The sequence below is a fragment of the Rhipicephalus sanguineus genome, chromosome 2, assembly GCF_013339695.2.
Source record: "Rhipicephalus sanguineus isolate Rsan-2018 chromosome 2, BIME_Rsan_1.4, whole genome shotgun sequence".
NCBI lineage: Eukaryota > Metazoa > Arthropoda > Arachnida > Ixodida > Ixodidae > Rhipicephalus > Rhipicephalus sanguineus.
In genome coordinates this window covers 47,493,836-47,516,059 of record NC_051177.1, presented here as the reverse complement: position 1 = coordinate 47,516,059, position 22,224 = coordinate 47,493,836, and the positions used below count along the sequence as shown (strand labels likewise).

General features: G+C 48.6%; 2 protein-coding genes across 3 annotated transcripts in view; one reads left to right on the top strand and one right to left on the bottom strand.

The window, feature by feature from the left end:
- Window positions 1-16,189, bottom strand: part of LOC119382883 (kynurenine formamidase) — an 82,676-nt gene extending 66,487 nt beyond the window's left edge. For both annotated transcript variants that reach the window (XM_037650777.2, XM_037650776.2), the window contains exon 1: window positions 16,008-16,189. Coding sequence is in view for 1 of the 2 variants with exons in the window: in XM_037650776.2 (XP_037506704.1) it covers window positions 16,008-16,020 (13 nt within the window). In the remaining variant the exon portion in view is untranslated. The remainder of the gene's footprint in view (window positions 1-16,007) is intronic.
- Window positions 16,190-16,206: 17 nt separating this feature from the next.
- LOC119382884 (Krueppel-like factor 3) overlaps window positions 16,207-22,224 on the top strand; it is a 169,089-nt gene continuing 163,071 nt past the window's right edge. Inside the window, exon 1 of the mRNA XM_037650778.2 lies at window positions 16,207-16,491. Coding sequence (XP_037506706.1) covers window positions 16,483-16,491 — 9 coding nt within the window. The 5' untranslated portion in view covers window positions 16,207-16,482. The remainder of the gene's footprint in view (window positions 16,492-22,224) is intronic.

The window sequence follows — 22,224 nt, the reverse complement described above, 5'->3', positions numbered from 1 at the left end:
TGCGTGAATAAACAATAAAAATTTTGTTCAAAACGCCGTTGATTGATAAAATAAACCAACGAAAGACGCCAGATGTTTTGTAAAAGCAAAACGAAAGAACGCCAGATGTTTCTAAAGCAAAACGAAAAGAGGCCAGCTGTTTAACGAAAGACGCCAGATGTTTTCTAAAGCAATGGTTTTCTAAACAATGAAAATTCACAGCGTACATGTAAAATTAAAGTTAGCTGCAAGTCGTCATAACTCATCGAACCTTTAGTATAAACGCGCCTGATTTCACGTCGGTGATGATGTACTGGGCAGAATTCACGGAAGATGCACGGTTTACCGATGAACCTCCGCAGCTTCGCCCACTCATCATCGTTCACTCCGTGGATATGCTGCGATTTTTTTTTTTTGCATTTCCCATTGGTGCGGCTGGGAGTACAATAGGATGCGAGAACGTGCGAGACCACATCCTGTGCGTTTGTGTATGCTTTCAATACTTCAAAGGCCGAAGACAAATGTTCTATGTCACTGCCTTGGGAACAAGGAACCGTCTTTTCCAGCTGGCACCAATAAAGGTCGTAAAGTCATATGTGTACAGATCCCGGAAATTCCACGTCGTGTACTCACCGAACATTTTAGCTCCAACGCCGTACATATGTTCGCAGAAGTCTGCGCCGTGCACCCAATAATGAACGCTCGGCTGCTTCCCCATTTTAAAGGGACACTAAAGAGCAAAACGGTTTTTCTCATATTAGTAAAGTAGTCTTTCGCGATAACAAAAACACCACGCTTGCTGCGAGACTCTTAGTAAGCGAGAAAACGCGCAAAAACAATATGTGCGTGGCGTCGCCACCATGAAGTTTCCGCACCATTCGCCGTGGCGTCACATGTTTTGACGGCGCCTGCTAGGGACTACGTAGTTCCTAATCAGTAAAAATGAAGTAGATCGTCCTCTGAGGGAGTCAAAGGCTTAACATAACAAGTTTGGGGTAATTTTGTTAAGCCAATGGCGTCAAAATACAATAAATGCACTTTGAAATACGTGACGTCACGCGGGGACATTATGGCGCGAAATTTAAAAATAGAACTTTGAACTTGATTTTCTCCTCTATTAATAAATCTATGATGGCGAAATTAACGACGTTAGAGTTCTCAGAGCGCAATTTATCGATCCAAACCGATTCATTGTTGCTCTTTAGTGTCCCTTTAAGCATCTCGCTGCCGCGACGGGTTGAAGTGTCTCATTCACATTGGGCTCGCTCGAATACGTCCGGCACTGCGGCACCGAGTAGTGAACCATGCTGTAATAGCAAGAAACAGACTGCCTAGAGGAGCAAAGCAAGCGCTGTGCTGGGGCGGCATATGCGAGTCACGTGATGTCGTTTACTACGTCACGGCGACAGCAGCGCTGGTCTCTCCAGTGGTCGCCCTCGAGTTCAATACTGGGGGGTGCTCTATAAAATGGATTGTGCTCCTTCTGATGCACATTTCCTTGTGAGGAGGATATTTAGACATGGCGAGTCGCTTTATGTGTAATCGCGCAAAGAACAGAGTCCGCAACTATAGAGCATAGACTTGGGCATGTTGGTAATACATTTTACGATTTTAGCGCACTTGTTAAACAAAACAGAGGACAGAAGAACGACACGGACACGGCGCTGTGTCCATGTCGTTCCTCTGTCCTCTGGTTTGTTTAACAAGTGAGCTAAAATAGTAACGTTAACATGGGCCTCTATGTGCACAGTGGAATGTGATCATAGCTTTCTGACTGGATTACCTGAGCACGTGCAAAGCACGTGCTCAGGTAATCCAGTCGCCTCGCTGGCTCATGACCACGAGAGCCTTCTGTGCTGTCTCTGTTCTGTGCACGGCGACTCAGTTCATCGTGCCGAACGACAGCCCCCGAGTCCGGGTAGGACCCCGCTGGCTCCTAGCCGCGAGGAAGTATGCACTGACTATGTCTGTTCTGTGCGCGGCGACTCTCGTTGCTGCTCTAAACGGTAGGCCCCTTGTCCAGGAAGGACTGATATCGTCTCGCTGGCTCGTGGTCGCGAGACAGGCTACTTCTTCTGCTGAGCGCTCTGCGCCGAGCCTTGTCCGGTTAGGGCCGTCTGTCCGAACCAAACCCGAGACCCAGAGGAAGGAGAAGTGCCGGGGCAGACATGTGGATAATGAAGGATCGATGAGTTGGTTATACTCTGGGACAAAGTGCCTACGGGTGCCGCGTCCCCTTCCCATCTCGACACAACCTATGACTTCTCTTTGCGTGGGATATAGGCAATAGCCAAGTTTAATTGGACGGACAGTCGCTGTCCACGCAAAGAGAATTTGCATATATGACCCGTCCAATTAAACTTGGCTATTGCCTACGTCAAACACATCTGGCTTAATTCAGGTAGGTGAGTTTGCCGTGTAAGCATGCACGTGTATGCGTCGCTAATTTTTCGGTTAAAACTTTAACTTGCTGGCAAATTTCAGCAAAGATTCCGACATCACTACGCAACCAAACGTAGTATATGTATATTTTAAGGAAAGTACGAAGAACTTTGAAATTCTTAATATGCTCAGTATTTAAATTAGCAGCAAAAATGTAGTTATGCTTAGAACAGAAAGCACCGAGCACGACTCCCTCTTACAGACGAATGGCAGGCGCGCTGCATTTCTGGGGGCGGATCTTGTATTTACACTAAGGTTGTAACCGACTATAGGTTTGGCGAGACCTCGTGCATATGGATTGAATGACTCGGAAACAAGCGCCCTTACTTCTTGCGCACTTTTGAAGACAGTCATTCAGAACTGCTGATTGCCATGTTTTTCGACAGATGGCGCCACTAGATCTTTCGAGCACCGGTTTGCTACCCTACTCTGAGAGTAAAAGAACATGGGGCCCATATGCAGATCTTTTGACACAGCAGAAGGTGCAGCGCACGAAAGCAGTAAGTCATTTTCGCTCTGTATTCTTTTTTCCAACTTTTCTTCTTATAAGTGGAGATCATGGAAGTATTGGGTACAACGAATAAAATAAATCGTTCTTTTTAAATCCTACGGGTAAAGCTATTGCATTTTACTGTTACAGCTTGGTTGGTCGATGCGGCTGGCTTGCTGCTCACAAATTCAGTCGATCGATCGACATGAAAGGTTATACCAGATTTCTGACCCGTAGGGTTGCCACCTTTCACCGCTAGAAAAAAAAAAAAAAACGGCTCTCCAAGGGGTGGGGAATGCACTTACACAGGGGGTTAAATTTATCTCATACATTGCAGTAGCTTAGCCAGAAATCTTTTTCGTGAGGCGGTGGGGGGTTGAAGTTCTCCAATCCCCCCCCCCCCCCCCCCCCAGCCCTCCGCTTGCTACGCCAGTGATGTTTTGTAAAATTGTTTGCCTAATCTGAAGTCAAGATAATGTCAGGTAAAAAGAGAGAGAGAGACGTCTATATATAGACGTCTATATATGACGTCTGGGAGAGAGAGAGAGCTATAACCAACTATTCTGTTGGCATAAAAATAAATGCCGTCTAGGTATATGCCGTCCGTTTGGGACGTAAAGCCCCAGCAATTATTATTAGTACATGTCTTCCACGGCCAGGAGCCAGCGCTCGTTCTCAGGTTAACATTTCTAGTCTTTCGGAACAGACACTGAGGTAATTTTCGCTGCTTCGATGGCGGAGAGTTCACGCTCATGATGCAAGCACGTAATTACAAATGTTGATTTTTGCTCTATGATCGGAATAGCTGAACGGATCAATTACTTCAGGTTTTTATTGGCACAAGAGAGAAATTGGTTGAAAAGTGCGTGAGTTTTTGGTGACTGACTAAATAATATTTAGTGTAATCGAAGTTGCTGAATTTACGCTTATAAAAGGCAAAAAAAAAAAAATAATCGTGTAGTGAACAATACGAGGCGACAACGAAGCAGCAAAGAAAGCAAGCCACAGTGTAGCCACGCGACCCGAGGTTGCGCTTGCTTGGATTTTGGCCCCTTGACATTCCTCGCCGTTCCTTCACGTTTGTACGTGAATAAACCATGTGACATTTGGTGGAGGTGCGCGGTATCCATCGCAGTACCTCTCGGAAAAAAAAAAACCGACAAAAAAAAAAAAACCCGGGCAATGATGGCCAATCTAAGGTGCGGAGAGGACCGGCAACCGGCCCATTATCTAAAAAAACCGGCCGGGGCGGTCTAAACCCGGGCAGGTGGCAACCGTGGTTCTGAGTCCAACCTGCTGCATGTATATGTTCCTTTCGCGTTCACTTTCAACGCTGTTTCGCGTGTCAAGGTAATTAGATGGCGCATATGTATAAGAATTCTTAGGGCAGCCGTGTATCTGCCGTTGTACGATTCTTCGGTTGTTAGCGGCTATACTAATCGCTGTACTCGAGGGAAAATTGTGGCACGCATGTTTCAGTCTTCACGAGATAATGCCACGCCCCTTCCTGTATCGTGCGGGACAGAATGCGTTTCTTTATTTCTATTTTCCTTCCTCCATCCCATAGAGGGAAATCATGCAGTGTCGCGAGGAGGAGCCTCTCTAGATTTGGTCGCGCTTTGCGCGTGGCTTTGTCTATAATGTGCGCCTAATTCCCGGTATACACACGGCGTGCTCTTTGCGGCTTCGCCTTGATCATAATATAGCCGCCGGGACGCGCATTAAAGGCGTGTCCTCGAGCTCGGCAACCGTAGAACGCCCGAGGCAGTGCGGCTATCGAGGCGTGTCATATCACGACCAGACAAGAAACATGCTCGTAAATGGTCGAGCGCGTGTCACACGGCGGCATGTAGTACAGTGCACCGTCTCACCGCCGTACCCTCCTGCGGTATACATACACAGCCTACCGGCTACGGCGTATTGCATCCTGATGTCGCGGGTACGATTCCTGCCGCGGCGTCGCCTTTTTTTAAAGTGGGCAATGTTCAAAAAGCTCCAATCCACGCTGTGGAAGTGGTTGGCCAACCGAGGATTTGGTGTCGCCTGATCCGACAAACCAATGGGACGGAGTAGTAGTACAAGCTTTTATTGAACTGAAGGGAATTAGGGCGAAGGTGGGTGGGTCCCCTAGTCCAGGGCCCCACTGGCCTTTGCGGCTCGCTGGGCCTGATCGAGCAGAGCTATACTTGGCTCTCCCGATCATTGCTCGCAGGCCAGACCTCCCACTGCCTCTCGAATAGGTTTCTCCCTAATAAGAACGAATTGATTTCGGGTGGCCTGAGTCTACACGTCCACGTTATGTGGGTGAGAGATGGCCGCTCCCAGCACCAAGGACATGTGTCCGGGTATTACGTTAGGTGGATTTTGTTGAGAATTAACAGATTGGGGTACGTTTGTAACCGGCGCCAGTCCCTAGCCTGCCCGATGTCGAATTTGGGGTGTGGTGGGCTGAATTTTTGCCTTTCTTTCCTTTGTGCCTCTAGGATATCGCGTGGGGTGACGGGAGGTTCTTCGAGAGTCTCGATCGGTGCTCGGATACTGATTCCGCGAGCTATACCGTCTGCCCTCTCGTTACCCTCTAGCCCCGCGTGTGCAGGACACCAAATGATAGCGTGATATTGTTGTTGCATGTGTGTTCCTAAGATTTTCGCAGTAATTTTTGATACAGCTCCGATCATGCATTGACGACATGCTTACTGCGAGTCCGAGATGACTAGGGAGTCTTGGGTCTTGTATTCGGCATCTGGTATGGCCAATGCTATTGCTGTTGACCCTAACGTGGTTCGTACGGTAGCTGTGATCGTGCTTTTTTTACTTGTGGCTAAGATAGTGTATTTGTCTTTGGCTATTCTGCAGGCGTCAGTGTAGTACACGTCCCGATTGTGACCAAACTGCCTTTGCAATGCCCTGGCCCTGGCCTCTCGCCTGCCTGCATGATATTTTGTACTCATGTTTTGGGGAACGGGAGATGTCATTATCTGTTATCTGACCTCATGGGGTCGAAGAAGTGTTTGTTCTCCGCAATGTTGCGGTCTCAAGGGATACTCTAGTTTTTGTAGTAAGGCTCTGCCTTGCTCTGTTGAGTTGAGTCTTTCCCGCTGAGCGAGAATAAATGACGTAGTAATCACTTCAAAAGCGTTATGAATCTCCAGGTCTTCAAGTTTTTCATTACTTGTATTGTGTGGAAGTCCTAGGGCTGTCTTGTATGTTGTGCGTACTAAAGCATTTACCTGGTAGGTCTCTCTGTTTGATAGTTTTTGAAACGGAAGACCGTAAGTTACGCGACTTATGACAAAAGCCTGCACTAGCCTGGTTGTTTCCTCTTCGGTGAAACCTTTTCTATTTCTGGTTACTCGGTATAGATCATGCGCGCGACGCTTGTCGTGGTTTTCCTTAGGTTGGATAAGGCGTGATCTACCTTGCCGTTTTCCTGGATCCACAGACCTCATATGCGCAGTGTTTTCACTTCTTTTATAGGCCAGCCGTTTAGGTGTAGCTCTATGTGTGGTCGTTGCTGCAGCCTTTCTCGAGTACGGGGCCCGCATACGCATGAATTCGGATTTTTCTTGTGAGCATTCCATTCCTGCATCTTCGGTGAATTTCTCGATTTTAGAGATAGCTCGCTGTATGGAATCCTGTTTTTTTCCGTATGAACCTTTATGTGCCCAGATCGTAATATCGTCCGCGTAAATCGCATACCATAGTTCATTTTCTTCTCCTATAGCATTATCGCTAACTTTCTCATTCCTATGTTGAAAAGTAGCGGAGAAAGAATTGAACCCTGGGGCGTTCCTCTGTTTGGCGTGCCAAATGATTGTGATCTAGTTGATCCCAGGCCTATATGGTTGCCCTTCTATTGCTCAGGAAAGAGCGTGTGTATTGATAAACTCGCTCTCCACATTGAATATTCTGAAGTTCTTCTAGGATTAGGCTATGTGCTGTTGTATCAATGCCTTCTTGATGTCTAGTGCTAGGACTATTTTGTCATCACTGCCGTTCGGGGGATTTAGTACTTCCCCCTTTAAAAGGAGGAAAACGTGTTGAGACACGTGGTCGGAATCCGAACATTCAATCGGGAAAAAGTCGGTGCTTTTCTATGTGGTTTGTTAATCGTGTTTGTATTACCTTCTCAAACAGCTTGCCCATGCACGAAGTGAGTGAAATGGGGCGCAAGTTCTGAAGGCGTCTTGGTTTTCTAGGTTTCGGTATTAATATAATATTTGCTTCTTTTCACTCTTGCGGGACGGCACCTCCCTCCACCCGGACCTGTTCATTGAAAATTTTGGTTAGCTGTGTGAGGGTATTGTCGTTTAGGTTGCGAATCATCGCATTCGTGATGCCATCGCTTCCCGGGGTCGTATTTTTCTTAAACGATTGGGCGGCTACGTACACTTCTGCTACCGTTATAGGTCAGTCTAGTACTGGATTTGGTGGCCCTTCGTAAACCGTTTCGGTTGGGGCACTGCTGCACCAACGTAAATTGCTTTCAGCGAGTCTGTTAGCTGGGCGTTCCCATATATTCGCTTTCTAGAAGTTTAAGTGCTCTGTTTGTAGCAGTCCGCGTCGTTGGGGTCAATCATGCTACGAAGGATTGCCCACGTCTTCTTCGTGTGTAGAGTACCCTGCATCGAGTCGCTGAATTGGTTCCAGTTGGTATGGTATAACGTTTGAGCGTACTCATTGGCTTTCTGCGCGAGCTCTGCGATGCGTACTTTTAGCCTTCTGTTGTGTCGTTGTCTCTTCCATCGCTTGATTAGACTGCGTCGAGCCTCCCATAAGTGTAAAAGATGTCCGTCCACTGCCGGTGTTTCAGTTGTGAGTGTCAATTTTTTTGTTGTTTTGCCATGTATGTCCCTAATGTATACTGCCCAGGACTTCGCGTTTTCTTCCCCATGAGGTCGATCTTGCTGTTCCCTGAAGGCTATCCAATCCCTTAATATGGCGGAGCCCATTGTCCTTCTTATTTTGGGAGAATCAATTGCTAATGCTATGATATAATGATCGCTGCCTAAATTTTCTTCCGTGTTTGTCCACCTCGTTCGATTCGAATCGTTGGTGAATGCTAGGTCTGGTGTCGTGTCCCTTGCTACGCTATTGCTCATGCGCGTTGGCATTCCTGGGAGAGTTATTAATTCTAGACCCCTTTCTCCCGTACATTCCTGTAGAGACTTCCCTTTACACGTATCGCTCGGATAGCCCCACTACGAATTTGGTGCATTGAAATCACCTAGTATTATTATTTGATCCCCCCTCAAAGCTTCCTGTGCCGTAAAATCCACAAGGCGACGGAAGTCTACTCGTTTATCCTTAGGTGGACTGTACACACTCGTTATGAGTATTTTTGTTCGGTTTTTTTCTTGGCCAATTCAGCAATCCACCACATGAAACGACTGACAGCAAGAAAATTGGATGCTGTTTACCATGGTGTTCATTACGCGCTTCGGGAGTCTTAAACTATGCACGGCCTTCCCTCTGCAGCGATATAACACAGCAAATGAAATCAGTTGCTGGGCGGGTTCTCATATACTTAGCCTAAGCTGACATTTTCGTCGGGAATATGCAGCTTTTATTTTGCAATTAGCCGAGTGTTTAAAAGAACTCAGCGAGATCATGTAACTTTGCATGCATGTAACTTCAGTAGAGGCAGCTACTTTTTGCTTTATTCCGTGGAATAGTTTTTCGTCGATGGACGCGAAGGAATCCCGGGATCCGAGTCACATATAGCAACTTCGCTGTAAAATGCTCCTGCAGTGTACCTAATTCTAGACCGCCCGCTACCCCGTGAATCGCAATAAGGTCCATGATTTGGTACCTATTATAAAAAAAATTCTAAAATTCTATTCTATTCTAAAATTTTCTAAAATTGCTTGGCGCCTCCGCCACGTTGGCGAGCTTTTATACACATTTTCAAATTCTCACGCCAGGGGGGCGCCATATTGAAATGCGCGCCGCCTAACGTGCAAGAGAGGCGAAATCGCCATCTTGGGCTGCGCGTACTCGAACCGGCGCGCTATCCATTGGTGTGAGATCTCTGCTAAAGCCCGTGTTTGCTGATTTTTCGTTTCTTTAGACTGTTTTGTTTCATATCTTCGCTGCCACTGACCGATTCGTCGCTGTCTGAACCGTTAAGCGGCGCGCATTCGCGCTTGCAACGCAAGAATGAGCTCCGCGTCTGCGAACGGCAGTGCTTCGTCGTCGGTACCAGTAGCAGCAAGCGTAGTAGAAGGTCGATCACGTGAAGTGTTAATAATCGATAACTAGAATGTTCTTGCAGCTGTCTACCGATTTCCTTTATTGGCGTACTCAACGTCTACGGATCATTCATCAGTTTCAACCTCCGCGCATACTCGTTCGCGGCGCCTAAGTTTGTCAGCTGTAAACTGTAAACACCGCACAATTCTTCAGAGATACCTTGACCTACATTCACCCCAACGACGTCGAAGACTAGGTCGAGGACACGTGTGAGTGGCCAGAAATACGGCGAGTGAACATTGTTAATATATCGTTGAGGCGAATGTGTGGGGTCTTTGCCAGCTGTGCAACTACGAGGCACTGGAGTCGCACAACTACGTGCAGTCTGGCTGGGTGGGTCAGTCACTGGAGCACATTGTGAAGGAAAAAGTCGTGCTGGTGAAGGGGAATGTGGCACTGTCGCAAGCCGTGAACAGTAGGCCCCATCGCGCGTGGGTTGCCGCGAGGCCCTCCGGTGAAGTACGGCGCGCGCAGGCTGCACATGCGTAACCGGACAAGGCGGAGTTTGCAGCCGTGTCGGCCGCTGTATTATGGACGATATGAAGTACGAATCCGTAACATTCTTACGAGTTACTAGGTGAGTCATCAGTGGCTTGCGTACCTTCCTATCCAGGATGCTGCACGGGAACGTTGTTCTCGTCGGTTTTCTTGCCGCCAACGAAATACCGGGAAGAGAGGCGTGACGATGGCGACACGCGGAAGTTCTTCCGATTTACTGAAGCCACCCACAGCTGCCGCAATTCAGGCGACGAAGGAAAACGATGCAGCGCGAACATGCCACACTTGCACTCATCGCGTGGCGTACTGTGCTGCGGACACACGATTGCACCTAACATATTGCTCTTCTGCCGCTTGTTCGTTCACTCGTACACGACACAGTGATGGCCAGATGACTTGCTATGCGAATGCAGTAAATTTTCTGCCACGATAGTCACTTCGTATCGGAGACGGGCGCACCACACAGTCACACAAACGCGTACCAAAGCAACACAAACACGGCAGTGGCGCAGCCCAAAGCACGATGGCAACACTGAGCGCATACCCTCTACCCCTGCAGCTGACTGGTTCGAGGCTGTTCCTGTGAAAAGGTCTATAACACCAGTTCCCAATCTCTCTGTTGTGCTGTAATAAGTTCGCGTGGGAAATAGCGGTAGCACTGACTGCGTTCAGCGATGCGCACTCTGCACGCTGTTTCTGACAGGACTCTGTCACGTCGGCCGCATCACCCAACTCTTGTAATGGTATAAACGACATGCTTGCAGTAGCAACGATGTGATGCAGCTTTGATATTTCTTCTGTCACTTGCAATAATACTCTTTAATGTGACCACGTATTACAACCGCTGAAAGCGAAATACTTGCCGCCGCGCACGTTTCGTAGATGTTATATCAGTTTTAGGTACATCGAAAAACAACTCGTTAATTAAAAGTAAGAATAAGGGAAAACGAAGTAATTGAATGCTCTTCGCAGTATTTGACATTGACAACATTTAGAGATAAATCGTGACGTTATTCTTTCTTGTGATGCACAGAACTATGGGTTTCCGCATGATAGGAACTCGTTGCTACCCACCCTGAAGTTCTCGCACCAGCTTGTCGTGACGCCATGGTTTTTTTTTTTTTTTTTTTTTTTTTTACAGCAGAGCTGTTTTAAGGTCGACGTTGAACGGTTCCGTTCGCACGCGAAAACTCGGCCCAGCTGGGTAAAGATGGAAAGGAGGAGGAAGAGAGGGTAAAGAATGAGGAGGAGGGGAGTAAAAAATAAATGCGGGCAGTTTGCACTAAGTTGTGCACAGCTTGGCACATAGAAGCACGGACCCGTCGCCGCTCGTACTCCCCGTCGACCGACACGTCTAGCTTCGAGATGCGCGGCTTCCTCCTCGGGAGTACGCAGCCAGGCTACGCATTATAGAGCGGAGGTTGCCCGCGATGTCTCCGTCCGTGGACGTGGCTTAGGTACTGCGCATGCGCGGCTTGGTCATGTGGTGCGGTATCTGGTCGCTACACGACGCGATGCTTGCTTCCTCTCGCTTTCTATCTTTTTCTCTCTCTACTTATTTCTCTATCTTTCGTTGATGTTCTCTCTGTCTCTCTTTTTCTTTCCGCATTTATTTCTCTCTGTTTCTGTCTTTTATCATTCTTTCTGTGCTACGCTTTGCTCTCTCTCATCCTCCTTTCCCTCTCTCTCACCATCACATCTCTCCCCCTCACGCTCACTTCCATTTCCCGCCTCCTTTCTACACTTTACTGTACAAGGCTATGCATAGCCGAGTAGTCAGGACGCTCGCCTTGGGAACGAGGGTATACAGGTTCGAATGCCCCTCGTGAAGGATGTTTTTTTTTTTCGGCAAGACTTTTGCTCTTTCTCTTTCTTTATATCTTTCTTCCTCTCTGTGTACTCGTTGTCAGGTAGCCGCACAGTGGCACGTACCCGTTAAGACTATGATGGTTTTCTGCGATCGACTCGCAACGAACGATTTGCTAAACAGCTTCGCCGTTGAAGAGGGGATGGGTGAAGAGGGTTTGGATGAGGGTGACTGATGAGAGGTTGAGGAAGAGAGTGAGGAGAGGGTAAAAGTATAGCATAGCCATGCGTAGTATACTATAGCAAAGGGAGAGAAAGAGGAGGGTGAGGAGTGATATGACTCTGAGGAGGAGGGACAGGAGGACGGGGAAAGGGTAAAACATACAGTAGCCGCGTTTCAAGTAAACAAGCGCATGGCGTGCAGAATGCCGTCGCGATCAACGACGCCACACGCCGCAGCGCTACAGGTCGCGGGCGCGCCACAATTTCGAAAAAACAATAGCTTCTCCTTTCCGGTCCCCGCCATTCCCGCCACTGACATGTGTGACATCACCAGTGAAACTCGATGACGTTATCACTTTCGATGCTTGCGATTGGCCGAACGACAACCGACGACTTCCGGTTACTATGCAAACAGCTGTTCGCGCGCCCCTTGCTGTTCTTGGTCGTGTTGCCGCTTGCGAATCGACATCTGCGGCCCGTAACGCAACCTCCAAGTCGCTAGCGTAATTACACATCCACGCCTTGCGGTTTGATGAGCTCCGTGAACTCGAGCTCGGCTCCTCATCTCGGGCCGAGTTGGTCTGGCACGGCGTGTCCCCTGTACGGGTCCATCACGTTGGCGATCCTTTGAAGGCGTGCGCGCAACACAGGGTCCATACCGGCACGATTCGTAGGGGCACGGGCCGGCACGGCAGCAACAGCGGTTAGTCAACGAACAGTGCACCCAGATACCACACAGAGTTGACGGCGAGCTGGAGCGTCGGAGTCGCCGGAGTCGCGGCAACCGGAAGTAGACGCTGTCTCGAACAGCGCGTCAGCGGTGACGCATGCCACGCGAGATGAGGAGGGGGACTCAGCTGGCTCAGCGAGGAGGGCAAAGTGTTTTGGAAGAGGGTAGCGTAGGAAAGAGGGAAAGAAGCGATCGTCGCGTTTCGATAATCAAACACGTATATATGTAACTCCGCTATTACGACACCGTTTCGAAAAATTCTCACGGCTACGTGTTCGTTGTAAACTCGAGCACAACTTCCTCACCTCAACTAAATTTCGACCGCTGGGTGGTTTCGGGGCCCTTAAGGCAGTATAAGCATCACACAAACTTGCACACTCGGCAGCTATCAATTACAACTAACAACATCGCTTAGATAGTGTTTAACCCCGTGAGGGTTTTCGCCGTACATGTAAAGCAGAAGCTTCTTGGTACCAAAGGGTTTTCGTCGTACATGTTCGGCATAGCTTTATTTTTAAAACGCGCGCCTTTTTCGATCATTTCTCTCGCTTGGCCTGTGCTGCCACACTTCGGGAATACGTGGAATTTTTTTCATGCATCGATGTCTCTTTGTTGTCTTTTTTTTTTTTTTGCTTCCTAAAACGGCGCGCCGGCTATCGCTTGTCCATCCGAGCGCGTTCGCGGTGCAGCTGGTTTAAAGTGCGCGCCTTTTTCGATCATTTCTCTTGCTTTGCACGTGCTGCCACGCTTCGGGAATACGTGGAAATTTTTCCATGCGCCGATGTCTCTCAGTTAAGTCAGTTAAGGCCACGTATAATTTTTTAATCTACTCAGGTTTAATTAACTGCAGCGATCGGCAGCTGCGCCAATTTGATACAATTCCTTATGTTTGCGCCAAGCTGAGCCAAAACCGTGAAATTTGTTGAAACTGCGCCACGCTGCGCCAAAATGCCCGAACAGTTTCAAACAGTTTCAAAATTTTCGCAGTTCCGCAAGTTTTAGCGAGGAATAGAGGCCGCATTGGTCATCTGCAGTGTGGGCACCATCATCCAATACAGACGCGCAGACGCTAACCCTAAACCCCCCGTGAAAGAAAAGAAAAAAGTCACAGTTTCACCGCAAGGGCGAAACAATGAATGCGACAGCAACAAATTGTAATGTTATACGAAGTGAGGCTGCCAGCAAACTCTTTTGTATCCGATCTCGCGTAACTATACAAAACGTTGGTGTAAGAGAATACGACCGCACCAGGGAAAGATGCTCTTTCCGCACAGTGTCTTCGCATTGAGAGCGCAGCAAGTACCAGGGCATACGAGCCATCCGCTGAGGGCTGCCGAGACAGCGTGCGCGCCAGCGATCTTGCCCTTAGCATCGAAGTTGCTGCTCGAGAGTCGAGCGACAGTTACTCTCCCCCCCCCCCCCCTCCCCACCGCGGCGGACAAGCTTTAGAAGGGGCTGTTAGTACTAGCTGTCAGGAACACAGCACATTTTGTTCCTTAATACTCATTTGTGCACGCGCCGTGTAATTACGAGTACCAGTATGATCGCTGACGTCTAAAAAATTATTGGCAATCATTTGGAGCTGTTGTGTATGACATTTCTGCGGCCTTGAGAAACAACTAAACAAAAAGTACACCAGTTTTCTTTTTTCACCACCCCCACTTGCTCCTGCTTTACAAATCTCCCGAATTTCTAGGTTGCCAGGTTCTGAGGTCCACATTAGCATTTGCAGTGCCTGCCGAATTATTTGACAGGCCCTGCAAATACTAATGTGGACTTGGTCATTGTTCGCACCGTGGTGTGGCTCAACACACTACTTTTATAGAAATAGCAGTGTTCACGTGCACTGGGCACGAGTTAGCTGATGCTGAATGGTTTATAAGTATTTCTGTTTTCTTTTCTAAAAGTAAGCCTTCCTTGTTATACCGCTCCAAATGTGGGATTTCGTGCTAAAAATTCCGTTTTTTTTTTCGTAATTTGCTCCAAATTTGGATTTTTGTGCTCAAAAAGCAACAATTTCGCTGCTCCAAAAATTGCTCCAAATCTTATTTCGGCTGTTGCACCTCTGTAACTGTAAATTGTTGAATGAGACAACAACAACGACAACAACAACAACAACAATAATAATAATAATAATAATAATAATAATAATAATAATAATAATAATAATAATAATAATAATAATAATAATAATAATAATAATAATAGCAGTAATAATAATAACAAAGGCTTATTTTGGCAAGTTTCGATGCCTTTTGCTGTCCCAAAATTGCCCGAATATGCAGAAACTACGGTGAAACCTGTGACGTCATAATGATATGCGTGCTTTGAGTTTCTGCGCGAAAGTCAAGAAGAGATAGCATACTTTGTCATGCAGTAGCGAACGTTTGCCCACCAAGTGAATCGGAAAGTCGTTATTTCAAAAGAAGGCTGGTGGCCGGATCATGTGATGGAGTTTTTTCACATTTTGAATGTCCCTTAAATTTTGGGAGATGGTCTGTGTTAACGCCGAATAGCAAAAAAAAAAAAAAAAGAGAGAGAGAGAGAGAGCTGATAGGTACAAACACGAAGCGGTGGAGTTCTCGCTCGGTTTTTAGGAACAAACGAAAAATAGGAGGAAATAAACAGAATAAAAAAGAAGATGAGCTATCTCTGTGCGGACCTCTTCTGAAAGACCGGTTTCTTGGGCGCGGGAGTAAGTTACCGGATCTTTGTTTAAATACCTCTAGTGACCGCTAAAGCATCGCACGTCGGCGACTAATTTCGGGTCCTTTATCAAATGCTACTTTCAACATATATTTGCGAAACTACGACTGTCTATGTAGCACTGCGTTTCCGCAATTTCTCGTTGGTATTCTCTGCGTACGCGAGCGCGTGAGAAATCTGCGTGATCACAAATTTAATAAGAGAAAGATTAGCTAAAAAAAAAAAGTTCGTAGCGGCGCATTAGCACATACGAGAAAAGACGGTACACGCAAGAAGCGTTACTTTATCAGCTCCCGAGTTTCGCCAGGAACGCATTTGCGATGGGGTGCCCCCCACGGGGCACGGGCACGATTCCGAGTTGCGCAACCGCCGCACATTTCCCAGCATTTGAAAAGGACATACAAAGTAGAGTGCACATTTTCCAACATTTGAATGAGCACAGTTCGTTATTTTGTGAACTTAAACTACGCTTAGGACGAGACACCAGAGTAGAAGAAGACAGGACGAACGCAGGTACTTACTTCTACCCTGGTGTATCGTCCCAAGTGCAGTTTAAGTTCACAATGTCTCATGAACTAGTCCCTCCCCCACCTCTCCTCAACACACGCTCCTTGAGCACAGTTCGCCCGGAATATTTTATTTGGGAAGTTGCAGGCGCGATCTGACGGCGGAAACCGCGCAGTCGATAAACAATGACAACCGAAAGCACTTTCACCGCTTTCACTCCATGCGAAATTCCCCCCAGCCACACACACATCCGGGTGCCGGCGCATGGCACCGTCGCACAACCGCTGGCACCGGGTTGGCGATCGCAGCGCCCTGGTGCCGACCCATCGGTGGCGTTGTGCCTCGGTGCCAGCGACCCCCGAAGGTTGGACTCACCGTCCGGATCCATTGAGACGGAACAGCTGTTCGGTGCTGCTGCGGGCCCACGGGAAGGCGAGACGGCGAGACGTGCCGCGAGCGCTTTCGCCCTGCGCCGACGGAGGGCGCGGCGGCCGGGGAGGCGCCGGCCACCTGCCTGCTCGCCGGGGGTTGCTCGCTGCTGGCGGAGGGAGGGAGGGGCATCATCTCGCGGCGACGGCGACGTCCGCCGCTCTCAGTAGTGGCGAGCAGCAGCACAGCAGCAGCCATCGGCCGGCGAACCCTCCCAGCATGGCGGCTGCGGCGGCGGCGTCGCGGCCCAGCCAGCGGCGGCAGCAGGGCGCCGGATGCGGGAATACGATGTGCCTGAAGAGCCGGCGAAGGTCGTCGTCGTCGCCTGTGCTCGTGGTGGTGCGTGTGTGAGTGCCTTGGATTACGCTGCCCGCGCCGACCGTGCCCGTGCGGTTCTGCGCGCGCTGATCGGCGCCTCTGTATGGTTCGGGTGAGTGGCTCGCTTCTTCGCATCGGCCCGCCGCTGTGAACGCGCGTCAGGTGCCGCCTGCACATCCCCGCCTTCGTAGGGACGCTGTAGCTACGGCGGCGGCCGTTGACGCAGCGCCAGAGGCCTGCGTCACCTGCCTTCTCTCGCAGTCACGGGGGGGCAACGATCTCACGCGCGAACGACGCCGCCGCCTGCCTCGCGAGGTCTGCTGGCCAGTGCGTTGCGAATCGCACCGAACTGTCAGGATCCTCGGGCGGCTGACATTTCCCACTGAACCGTATCGCGCTGCTTGCCGCTCGTCCAGTCCACCGCGCGTCCGATGCCCGATGGAGGAGAACCGACGGCTTCTTCCTTTCTTTGCTTTTTTTTTTTTCCTTTTCCGCGCACCCCTCCTGCGAGCTGCATTCCTCGCTACGGACCGCACGTGTGATCACGAGCCTTATATCCCTGCCCGGAGATGACGTTCGCGCACTGGCTGAGCGATTTTGTTCGCGGACGTGGGGCAGCGACGCATGCTTGTTACGTCGCCACTGCGAACGGACACCGGCATTTCAGCAGAGTCGCATTTCTCTGCGTATCGTTCAACGCTTTGAGTTGAAGTCAACCTGTAGCTCGCTGACTTGAATGCTTTCTCGCGAGTGTCGCGCAGTTACGTTCTCAGAAAACGTCGCACAATCTCGTTTGTTCGTTCGGCGTTCTCGTTGACGGGACCACAGCGGATGTCGATAGCTGCATTGTGATGCCCAACGAGTGACGGATTTCCTGGGTTTAGAATGCACCTGTAGCTGTCTTTTCGTAATGGAGGAGTCCGGTGTATACGCGAAGTCGCCCGGGGGTGGTCGAACTGCCGCTCTAGCAGTTGGTGTGCGAACGCATCGATGCTGGACAGAAGACGGTGGTAGTACGTACGCACTTTGCAGATACTGCTATGGTTGGTGAACAGCGACAGTACCGACTTGCATGCTCAAACTCACCCACAGCCCGTTGGAGGAGGAGCGCGTCAGAAAAGAACTTAAAATTTCTTCGTCAATGCCTTGACATTTAACTTCCTCCATGTCTTTATAACGTCATGCCGAAACCTAAGCTACATATCGAAAAATGATCCAGCGGTGCATCCGATTCGCGATATAAACAAGTACGGATCGTTTAGCAGCGCAACGGAAGCCACCCTTTCGGCAAGTGTGTTTTCACGCGCACACTGATGGACGGTGTGGTACGAAAGGTGGGGTATAAAACAAGAGGTTTCATCCCCCACACCTCTAGTCGTGGTTCTGCCGCGTTCTCTGGATCCTTACTTATTTCATTCCTCGAAAGAAAAACACAAAGAACGGGTATTCCCGCTGAAAAACTGGACGCGTACCGGGCGGTAGCTGTTTTCGGCCGTCAGTACTTAGCTGGCGGATGCGTATCGGTCGGCGTCTTTCCGAGAGGGGTACGCGTCTCGACCAACGAACTCGCCTGATATGTCGCGCTTCCTTCCGCTCGACTTGTGCAATCCTTTCGTTCTGGAAATTCACCCCCTTCTGGACCCGCCCTTCTGCTGCGGCATCAAGCGCAACGCTTCTTTTCCTTGTTGCTTACTGATAGTGGGAAGGTAGGCTGCGTTAAGTCGGCTATCTCATTACATGGTTAAGAATTTCTACCGTCCGTTCCCCCGTATTTATGCCTGCCTATTGGACAAACGTATAAGTCTACGAGGATATAAATGAGAAGAAACACAATAATAAGTCGGGAGAAGAAGCGACCAATAATGCACCCGCGTTAGCGTTTACGTGAAAGTTCAATAAAAACACAAGCTATGCGTGAAACGAACGAATACCGTTATTAAGAAGCCCTTGTATGGAGCACACAACGCACATAAAAGCTCGTAAAATCTACACTTCAAATCGCATCAAAATAAATGCCTATTGTAAGAAAACCACGCAAGGCTATCAAGACACATCTTTGTTTAGCAGGGCGTGACCGTGTTCCAAGTATAATCGTAGCACAAAAATACCACGTTTTCCATGTATCTCGCAATTTAATTTGCCGATGGTCATATTGTGGCCAGTTCATGTGCAAGGGCCCTACAAAATCGTCCGGGCCGTTACAGTAGGTGCGGCTGTGGCTTGTCCTAGCCTTTTCACGCGGTGGATAAAGCGAATTGTGTAGGCTGCCACGTCCAATCGTCGTCATTATCATCACCATAAACGGTGCAAAATAGGGGCAATGTACGGTCAACACAATGCACAACAAGAGTGTCCCTCTGTGTGTGTAGTTTTGGGGCTGGTGTTTCCGGTTTGCTCGCTTTTGGCATAGCTCGCTTCGTCCCACTGGCGTCCCCAACATGCGTTTTGCCTATTAGAGCTGGTGTTTACGTGCTCTTTTGGCTTTTCGAAGTGTGTTCGCTGATTCACCGGGTGAACGGCCCGCCGGATTTCTCTTTTATTTAATATTCTTTTTCATTTGTAAGCACTTTTGAAAAGAAAACAATGCACCGGCGTCGCGGGGTCTAACATTACCCGTTAATATGGATTGCATATACCATTGGCTGATAACAGATGTGATCTGAGAGTTCTTTGTTTGAAGTCTGCAGTTCGTGCGTTTGCCAACAGGAATGCAACCGTTGCCGCAACCTTTAGTGGGCAGGCACTATTCTCTTAGTCGCAGCTGCAGTGTGTTAGCTTTCCTGACGGCCTGACAGGCGGGCACTTGCGATCGACGAGCTCATATGAAGCAGTTGATTGAAATTACGCCGGCTTTTCCTGTCTCCTATCGCAGGAGTCAACCCAGCACATAAGTCGCGTCGTACCCGCGCATACGAAATAACGCCTTTACTACCGCCACCACCTAAGATATAACTAACCGAGTTTCTTTTGTAGTAGTTGATCACTCTTCACCGATGATCATGCTGAGATGCGCTTTTCTTTTCTGCTGTTGCATTCCCATAAGGATGTTGCACCAACTTCACCAAGCTTAAAGGTTCTGCTATTCTGGTGTCATTAAGGGAAACAAGAGGAAAGGAAGGAAGCGGGGAGGGGCGAGCAATAACAGCAGGGCCCCTTTTTAGTCGCAAAGTTAGGTAATACCGAGATAGGAGAGCGTATTTCCTATACTGATCTGCTTTACTTTATTGCTGCGTAATAAGTGTGCACCAACTAATCGATCAACGACTAGCGATAAGCATGACTATCATTACATAGTATACACGCAGCAAAAGAGTTGAGATCAGGGCCAGTTGGTTCATGATACTTGACGAAAGCCAGCAAAAGAACGGGACACGAGAAAGAGGCAGACACAAACACCGCTGGTCCGGCGGTGTGTGTGTCTGCCTCATTCTCGTGTCCCGTTCTTTTGCTGGCTTTCGTCAAGTAACACGCAGCAATCCTTGCCAGGTGTTTTATCATTAACAATTGTTTAATACTGAAGCACTCGCGATAAGTGAGCTGCTCCAAAGGCCGAAAACAACGTCCCTTTGTTACTGAGTTTCAATGAAATTCGTTCTCGTTTTTTTTTTTCTTCGCAGTCTTTTTCAATAGTTGGTATAACAAAAGTAACTCGTAGCTGTCGTCCAGGGCTCCGTACTTGCAGCGGTTTGTTGGCAACGCATTTCCACTTGTTCCAAACCGATAGTTCTCGGTTTGGAACTGCTTGTCAACGATTTATCGAGCCGATAGCATCAGTGTATGACGCTACTCCATCTGATACGTGAAATGTGCGTGAAAATCCAGTGTGCAATCACACGCGCACAGGGCGATGTTTTATGTATCGTGTGAGCAGGGTGCTTTTTGCGGAAGAACTGTGTACGCATGTGCAAACTCATGTTTAGTATTATAGTGTTTCGGAGGGAACAAACGACCATTACTGCTAACTTACATCACTATAAGTAATGGATAAGGTTTGGTGGGGCAACCCAAAGCGCTAAGTAAATTCAAGCACACACACGTACACACACTCTGTCGAAAACGCCGACGGCTTTCACGCTTTCACCGAACTCCGCTGGCAAGTAAGCGGTAAAATCGGCGTCTAGCATGGCGCTATTGAGGGAATATTTATACGGAAAGTGCACGCACTCGCATGTGGCCGGATGGAATTGGGGCGTGGCCATTGCAGTCGTCTCTGGAGAAGCGAGTTATTTATTTTCTTTGATGGGTCGTTTCTACGGAGTACCTTTCTCGTGACGTCATTGTTCTGGTAGCGAGGGATGTCATTTTCACTCGTCTGCGAGGCGGCGTTTGTCTACGTCCGCAGGCTACGAAAGCGGCGAGAAGTGATGGCTTTTCATTAGATCGAAACGTTCTTTATTCGTCACCGTGGAGTGCCTTCGCGAGTCCGCTGCATTGAAGACGCGAGAAGGAAAAAGTAGAATAACGTTTCGATAAGTTCCTGTCTGCCACAGACTTGGAAGATATCGTTAACGCTGCTCGCTACAACATTAAATCAACACCTGGTAGCAAAGCTAAACAAGTTCATATTGGCGAAACACTCTTGCTAATCTAAGCGCATTTAGTTAGAGGTAGAAGGTTTTTTACGCTTATGAACGTTATGCTCGCTCTCCAAACACCGGAGTCAGACAACGCGTATAAATTTTTTTGCTATAAATAAATTCGTCGCCTAGCATCTGGAAAGGCAGCCGCACTGCAATGGACATTATCACGACGAGTCAACACAGTTCACTGGGTTTGCGAACTCTGCCTGCTGCATGCAGCCTAAATCGCAAAAAATATTTGTCGGAGTCGCTGTACGACCGTTTACTCATCGTTGTTACGTGCACAGATGACAGAGCTGCTGCTAATAGGTGATTTGCTGTCTCCCCGTGACGTCAGACTATGTTTACACGGCCCTGCGAAACCGCCCTCGCGGTATGGAAACCGAGAGTGTTATTTAGGGTAGCCTTGTTACAAATACATTAAATACATTCCCAGGCACCACAATACTCTTTTTAGGGCTCTCGACACCACTGCTGTCATTTAGGGCAACCATCCGAAAATACTTAAAATTAGCGCCATGTACTGGGACTGTTTGACATCAGAGGTTGCATGTTCGAATGCTTGCGCCAGAAAAATACTTATGTTCAGTCATCCAGTGGTTCCTGGGATATGTAAAGTAACTCTCATTCATTGGCAAATCACTGAATACAGTATATTCCTCGTGTAAACGCTCAGGAAATACATATCTTCGCCTGGAGCTGCTGCGCGGAAATCCCTTTTTCGTCTTTCCCGCCTCTTCCTGGCTTGCAGAGCTAGCGCTTGCCTCCATCATAACGCAGGGTAAATTCGGAATCACTGGCAGAGACCTTCGACCTGTAGTGGATATAAAATAGGCTTAATAAAATGCTTGGTTGGGCGCGTAAAATAGGCTGTTGTTGATGATGATGACGACGTTGGTTTCCATCGCGGTTAACCGACGGGTGGGTACACAGCAGATGAGACGTCAGTGGGGTGTCATTTGCTAAACACGAGTAGCAGACGTCACCAGAGTAATTTCGACGAAGAGGTAACGCTAGCAACCGCATGCAACTAACGACGTTCCCATTTCCTCGCAGCATACTATATGGGCACATTTAGCATTACACCTCGTAGCCATGCGACAGGACACGGCGTCGCAGAAGTCCCTGTAAGCGCCACTGCGCTTCTTGCGATCCACCGGCCTGTCTGAATGACTGTAATCAGAACGCCCTTCCTGTGTCACGTGTTGCTCTATATTTCTTTCCCGTGTGTGTGTGTGTGTGTGTGTGTGTGTGTGTGTGTGTGT